The sequence below is a fragment of the Theropithecus gelada genome, chromosome 7a (assembly GCF_003255815.1).
Source record: "Theropithecus gelada isolate Dixy chromosome 7a, Tgel_1.0, whole genome shotgun sequence".
Lineage (NCBI taxonomy): Eukaryota > Metazoa > Chordata > Mammalia > Primates > Cercopithecidae > Theropithecus > Theropithecus gelada.
The window spans coordinates 26400920-26408665 of record NC_037674.1 but is presented as its reverse complement, the minus strand read 5'-3'; the positions used below and the strand labels follow the sequence as shown (position 1 = coordinate 26408665).

Sequence of the window (7746 nt, the reverse complement as noted above, 5' to 3'; positions counted from 1 at the left end):
GGCACCACGGTCAGCAGGGAGAAGGTGTCCGGCTGTTTGGCTCACCCAAATCACCCCTTGAGTCACTTTGTACCTACTTATAACTCCAGTAGTAACCAAGAGATCATTTACACAGACAAGTCATTAGAGAAATTTGAGAATTTAAGTCATAGTTTCAGCAGTATTACCCAGATAAACAGCAGCTTGTGGTTAGGTCTTGGATGGAGTTCTTACCCACAGGTCAGGGTTTCTCCTTTCTGGTGCTTAAAATCACTGCCTCACCAAGAGGGCAGCAAGCAGGGTATCATTACAGTGAACAATTCATGACACAAAATGCAAGAATGTCTAAGCCCCACCCAGAAGCCCATGGTCACGATGCTTGCCTGATCTGCTCATGACTGAATCCATTGAGAGGAATTATTTTGGTACCAAGAACACATTTCCCAGTTCCCGTCCATATGTGGGGAGAAATGGCATGCCTCTGTGTGTCAGTGCCCAGAAACAAGCAGGCTGTCAGAGTTGGGAATGACAGAAGCCTCACCCACAGTCTGGCCGACATCTGAGAGGTTTCCAGGGAGCCTCATTGAAGAAGCATTGTTATTTTCCAGAGGAGGTCAGGGCACAGTGGTGATAATGTGGAAGAGAAGAAAGAAAATGAAACATCCTGTTCTGAAAGTGTGAGCTCAGAAAGTAATGGTTGTGTAAGAGGCTATCCCTTGCAGGAATGTCACTATTCCTTCTTGTGACTTCACCTTCCCTGCCAGGGCACTGAATTTCTTCTGGGCCATGACTAATTACAACGAAACCCCATCTCCACGAAAGAATTATATCTGCATGGTGTTCACATGAATAGGATCTGATCTATGCCTTCAGCAAAATAAGATAGCTGCATGCCCCTGGAGCTGTTTTATCAGGGTTAAATAAAATTGTGTACCTAAAGGACCTAGAAAATATGTGCCTGGGAGTCAGTGTGTGCTCAAGAAATATTATTTTTCCTGTCTAAAGATCTCATTATTTTGCTTATTACATGATATTTTGTTGCCTTGTAGTGATGATTATTTCTTTTAATATCTGGCTTAGACTACCCCTTTTAGCTTCTTGCATTTTTGTTTTAGAGAGTATAAAGTATGTTTGGTTTTTAGTTGTAATAAAGTTATATGTTGGAACTAGCTCAGTCTAAAAATAATCTCAAACATTACAGTGATTTGAGGGACATTTTTCCCCTTCATTAATTCACTTACCTCATGTTGTTCCAGAAGTATTTTGAGGGACCACAAAAATAAATACAGCAGGATATAAAGAGATAAGATTAATTATTACAAGTTGGTTCCAAAATTGGTCCCAAGCATCAGAGAAGCCAAAGCAAAGAGGGAAAACTGAGCAATGACAAGAATCACAATGTTTGCAAGATACCAGTTCCTTCAAGAAAGCACAGTTTTTCTTGCAGTAAGGCCTAAGTGAACTCTGTTCCATCCTCAACAGTATCTCTACAGAATAGCTGCCCCTGATCCTGCCTTTTGGTACAAACCAGGGCACCACACCCAAGAGCAGCTGAAGACAAGATCTAAGCAAGGTAGGTTTCTGCTGGACTAGTGTGATTCAGGTGTGGGATCTTCCTGGCAAGAGGAATCAATGAGATGTACATTTGTTCCAGTTAGTATAGGTGCATAACAAATTACCCCAAAACCTAGTGGCTTAAAATTACTATTTTAGTTTGCTTACAATTTTGAGCAAGAGTAATGTGGATAGGGAACAACAAGGATAGCTTGCTCTGTTCTGTGATATTTGGTGTTCACACAGGGGCAATGTGAAAGCCGGAATCTGGAAGCGTCTTTACTTACGCAGCTGATGGCTGGTGCTGGCTGTTGGCTGGGACAGGGGAACTCACACATGGCTCATCCACATGGCCCAGCCTGCCTCACTGCATGGAGGTTGACAGTAATCAGAATTCTTCTGTGGTAGCTAAGCGCTCCAAAGGTGAATGTCCCAGAGGGCCAGACAAAAGCTGGATAGTCTTTTCTGGCCTAGCCTCAGAAGTTATCCGAAGTCCCTTTCACTGAATTTGGTTGGTTACAAAGCAAGTCACAAGCCCACCCAGATTCAAAGAAAAGGGACATAGACCCCACTTCTTGGTAGAAGGCATGTCATCACATTATAAAAAAGCATGTGGATGGGAGGTATGGTTGCCGCCATCTTTGGAAAACAGAATTTTCTACAACATCCTCTATGCAATCACCTATACATACTATATCTTGCAATAAAGCCTTTGATAAGAATTGGGCAGACCCTTGGTCCTTAAAGGGTATCTTTTTGGTGTCAAACGCTAGATGAATAAGTCTAAATAGGTTGGTCTATTAGGTATAGTCTAAATAGGGATACAGCACATTTGAGAGTCACTGTGACCATAAACTAAATGGCTCAACAGAATCTGGGTCCTCAAATATACTAGTATGCTCAGGCTGCCATCACAAAATACCATAGGCTAGGTGGCTTAAACAACAGAAACAAATTTTCTCACCATTCTGGAGCCTGAAAGTCTAAGATTAGGGTGCCAGTATGATTGGTTTCTGGTGAGGCTTTACCCTTGGGTAGCAGATGGGCACCTTCTGGCTGTGTACTCAGCTGACCTTTCTCGTGAGCAGAGAGAGTGAGAGAGTTCTTGCGTCTCTTCTTCTAAGGGCATTAATCCCATTATAAGGGTCCCACCCTCGTGACTTCATCTAACCCTAATTACCTCCCAAAGGCCTGCTCTTCCAATACTATCACATAGAAGCTAGGCCTCTACATGTGAGTTTGGAATGGACACAAACATCCAGGCATAACACCATGGTTACAGACATGTCAGCATTCAGTGGAAAATGGCATCAATCCCTGAACATTTCCAAATATCTGGAGTCTTTAATCAAGTGGATAATTTACTCATACACATGAATTTTTCACTTTCTTTCAACTTAGTCTTATGGCTAAAATTCAAGCCAGAGACTATGACATGGATATAAATAGACCCAGAGAATCATTATATATAATTTGGAAAGGGTGTCACTGGCATACATCTGTAAGCAGTTCAGGAACACTTTCAAGCTGTGTTTACATGATATCAAACATCTGGATGAAAACTGAAAAAAAAATAATCAATTTGGATTGGAAACAAAGCAGAAGTACAAATCTCAGTGCACTGTACTGGCCTTTGGAATATTGAATGCAGAACTGATCCCCTTACCCCAGGAATGAGATAATGGTGCTCAAGAAAGGACACTGAAATGACCGAGAAGGAAAGGGGGCTTCTGTGGGAAGCCATATTCAAAAAAAAAAAACAAAAAACTAATTCCATTATGCAACAGGAGATGAGAAGGGACAGCATCAAAGACTGAAAAACATAAAGGAAATGAATCTTAAAGCACCAAACTGCAAGAACTGGGAGCTTGGAGTCTTAACGGCAATGAATTTTATTCAACTAAAAATCCAATAAATCCTGGTCGTCAGGGAAAGGGGCATTCAGTAAACTCAAGATTCTAGATAGCCAACAAACCATTCCTTTAAGTATCACAACCTATGTTCACTTTTCAGGTAGAACCTTTTCTCAAATATCTTACGTATTCCTGGGGCCTCTTAAAAAGAATACACTCTACCCAGATCACTACACACCAGCCCTCAGTGTGTAGAGAAACTATGCCACATATCTTTGTGTTCCAGTGGTCCTTGTTAAAGGGCTACAGGACCCCAAAATACTTTAGTTGTTGTCTGCATTTTTTCAGAGTTCTGCTATTTTCTCTTTCCATCATTTCTTGGCTTTTCGTTCTTGCAGCATGTCTTAGGATAAGTTTCTCCAGAAGCTGACCCTGAGTTAAGGACTTGAGAGGTAGTTGTTTGGGAGGCAATCTCAGGAAGTACCAGGAAGCCCATCCAGGTGCATTCCTGAGAGGTTATTTATTCAACCCCTGTGGACAGCTGGGCTTCAGTCCTGTCAGAACTTCTATAAGACTATGCAGAACTGTCCCACACAAGGGGCAGGAACCTAGATTTCATCTCCAAATCTTGCCCATTGTTCTCTTAGAACCACTGCCCTTAACTCCCAGGCACTATCAAAAGCCTGCAGGTGTTTGCAGTAGGAAGCCATCAGGTGAGTAAGAGGTAAAGTGAGTGTAGACAGGAGCACCTGCTCTACCCTGCCCTCCTGATAGAATTTTGGGGTAAAGAAAGAAAACTAGACTATGAGTGAGAGCCTACAGGACTCTCTCCTGAGTAAAGGATACCTTTTCTGATAGCTTAGGGGTGTTTACTTTCTGATTTCTCCTTGGTTCTTGATCATATTTTTTAAAGGTGCTATAATGCAACTGGTAGTTTAAAAAAATTTTTTTGGTCATTCAAAAAGTCCAATATAATTAATTTTTGAAGCAAAGTAAGAGTCCACTAAATGGCAGGTAGTGTTACATACACTCCCTAGAGATGAAAACTGACTTGCTAGTGTTACCTCAAGTAATGGGAAATGACCAGACTTCCTAAAGAGTCAGTGTGCAAGTTAGGGCTACTGTCCCAAGAAGGACACCTGAGTCCAAATGGGGAAACTGCAGCAAAACCCAAGCACACTTGTTTCCACACTTTGTGAGGCAGAGCCAAAGGGGAAACTGCAGGTCAATAGATATACAGGGGTCCACGGCACAAGGGATGCCACATTACAAACAAGACTCATCCCCTTATCTTTTCATCTTCAGAGGGGAAAGGGACTTGGTCGACACTGGCTCAGGAACTGGCAGAGAAGAGAATATAGGGGCGGGGAATCATACGCAAAGCATGCAAGGTGGTGAGGATGCACAGAGCTGGCATCTGAAGAGGGCCAGCACAGGCAGCCCATCTCTTATTTAGTGCTCCACATCAAATTCATGAACAGCCAGAACAAAAATCCAGGTGTCTTCACTCCAACACAGCAGAAATTACTCAACATTGATTCACTTAGAGGCAAAGCTAAGAGGATGTGGGTTCCAGGAACACAAGGGCACGCTGGCCAGAAGGTCCCACGAGGATAATTCAGAGAGAAGGGCCCAAGGCCAGGTCGGAGAGCCAAAACCACCAGCCATCACAGCAAAGCATCCACTGGCAGGGAGGAGACAGCCTTAAGCTGGGGGAAGGAGGGGCCAGGAGTGCACACACCAGGGACGAAGCTGCAGCAGACAGAGAGCAAGAGGAAAGACATGCAGCAGCAGGGCAGAGAGCAGAAACAGACTGACATGGCGCAGATGCAGGATGTGGCTGGGCTATGACAAACTCCTTGCTGTGTGGACTCTGGGTAGTTCTTTGTTTTGGTGTATATTCAGGACTTTCCTGTGAGTGGGGAGCATAGCAGGTTAGTAAAGAGGCCGGCTCTAGGATGGCTGAGAAAGCTTGAACTCTGGCTTGGGTGTAGCTGGATTTGGGCAGGGATGGATAAGGGGAGATAGCCAAGAGAGTGCTGTTGCAGCAATCAAGACACAGGAAAGAGCTGGGAGGAGGGAGCCTGTGAAGATGGAAAGGAAAGGGTAAAATGAAGAGATTCATGGTAGAAATAGCATCAGATGTTGATAGGACTTTGGATGGCAGCATTGAAGCAAGGAAGACAGAAATAAGGGCACTGATTTGGAGACTATAAGCCTGGGGAACTGGGAGGCTGTTAGCATCTTCAGTACAATGGAGATGTAATTGTTGGAAAGATGTGATTGAGGTGAGAATGGTTGCACTGACCTCACCCTCCACTCTGTACTAGCAGAGGAGAGCATGTTGGGAAGTGATTCCTGGTTTCAGAGGCTCTCCTTTTTCCTGCCAGTAACTCCTCATTCCTCTTAACTCTCGCAGCAATATCACCTATACTAAGGAAGAAGGCACATGTCCCACATGCTTGTTTCCTGGGACAGAACCCAAATATTTGATCCTTGGACTTATGAATTTCATCAAGAGAAGTTAAGGTATGAGTTACAGGAATGTGGAGGATGAACCGAATTCCTGGGTTTTTGACAAAATATGTGACTGAGACATAATACACATTAGAAGAAAGTAACACAGACTTTGGAAGGATAGAAGACCACAGTTCAGCTAACTGGAAATATGGTATCAATGTGTCTGTTTTAGAAGAGGACTAGTCCACTTGAATGAGGTCACTGTGACTCAAACATTATGCTGCAATGCTATCCTGAAAGAGCTTCAATAAATCTAACCACTTATGAATGCCTAGATAACACAAATTTGGCAAGATCTAAAAACCAGCTAAGATTGATAGTGACAGTCAAAGGAGAAAGTTGTTGAAACATTGGAAACTTTCATGGGATGATGTCTGTAAATGGTTTGAAATAAAATAAATTTGATATCCTTGGCCATGGAAGGAATTCCCTTCTCTGCAATAGTGTTTGAGGTGTTAAGATGCCCACAGCCACAGTGAAGAGGCCAGAGAAGCAATGGAGAGAGGCCCAGGTGTCTTACTAAGGGATAACATTAACTTATGCCTCCTCAGAGAATGAGCAAAGGCTTATGGCAACCAAGCATGGAAGATTCCTCTTTTAGAAGTGTTGATAGCTTCAACCAGGCAGACTGCTTTGAACACAAAAGGGAGGGATCAGTTTAAGGACAATGCCAAGGGAAGACTTGGCGGGAAAGAAAATGTCGGATAGATAGAAGAGAGGAATGGAAAGTTTGAAAACCCAGAAAAGAAGAAAAGGGAAGGGAAAGGGAGGGAGATGGAGGGAAGGGGAGGAAAGAGGAGGGAAGGAGAGGAGAGAGAGTCTTTGATGAGATGAAGACATTGAAAAGAGGTATTGGTCAAGTCCTGCTTTTGTTAATTCCATTCCAGATGTATATGATCTACTAGAACACTGGTGTACAGGAGGTAAAAGGAGAGGAAAGATCAGTACTGGGGAGAAAGATTTGGGAAGTGAGGGTGTAAACCAAATGAAAACTGGAGGTAGTAAAGGAAGCAGCAGGAAGTCACTGCTGTCCTGGGCTGGAGTACACAGGCCATAAAGGAGCATGGTAATATGATGGGAAATCCTGAATAGGGCCAGAGACATGGGTTCTGGTCCCAGTTGTTCCTAACTCTGGGCAAACCACTCCATCTTTCTAGATTTATTTCTTCATATCTAAAGTGATGGGGTTAGACTAGGTGACCTTGAACATTTCTTCCCCCTTCTACAGCCCTCGACTGGGCGTAGATATTATGAAATCAGAGACTTACAAAAATGGAACCGTCCAGATTGGAACATGTATTTAGCTTTTCTAAGTAGAAAATGCTTTGAAGGGAGGAACAAAAGGTTCCACTCAACACTTGGCGAGCGATATTTGTTCTGTAAAATAATTAGTGAGTAAGCATTATTGAACTGGGTTGTCACATAAACATTAGAGAATTAAAAGAAAAAACAAATTTAGGAGATTCAGTTTTCCCTTCCACAGATCAGAAGGATGATTAACATAAACCACGGGAGGATATTTTTAAAGACATGCGCAGGAGAAGAGTCAGCATCAGATGAAAGCCTGCTTGTCTGGAGATCAGGAGCCTTGAGCTCTAGTCTCAGCTCTGCCACTCCCAGGACTTGGACACATCATTTCCTTTCCATGTCTCAATTTCCAAAGGAATCCTAAAAGTCGTGGACTCCAGCCTTCCACAATACCCCTACCCATGGTCATCCAGTTGTAATCATTAAAAAACACTTTCTTATTCCTGTACCACTGGTACATGTGTATCAATGAGGTCTAACTAAGAAAATGTTTTACATATTTTCTTTTCTTTTCTTTTTTTTTTTTTTTTTT

At 42.9% G+C, this 7746-nt stretch overlaps 1 protein-coding gene across 1 annotated transcript in view; it reads left to right on the top strand.

The window, feature by feature from the left end:
- The first annotated feature begins 4435 nt into the window (after nucleotides 1–4435).
- Nucleotides 4436–7746, top strand: part of TNFAIP8L3 (TNF alpha induced protein 8 like 3) — a 48138-nt gene continuing 44827 nt past the window's right edge. The window contains exon 1 of the mRNA XM_025390369.1: nucleotides 4436–4707. Within this exon, the coding sequence (XP_025246154.1) occupies nucleotides 4536–4707 (172 nt within the window). The 5' untranslated portion in view covers nucleotides 4436–4535. The remainder of the gene's footprint in view (nucleotides 4708–7746) is intronic.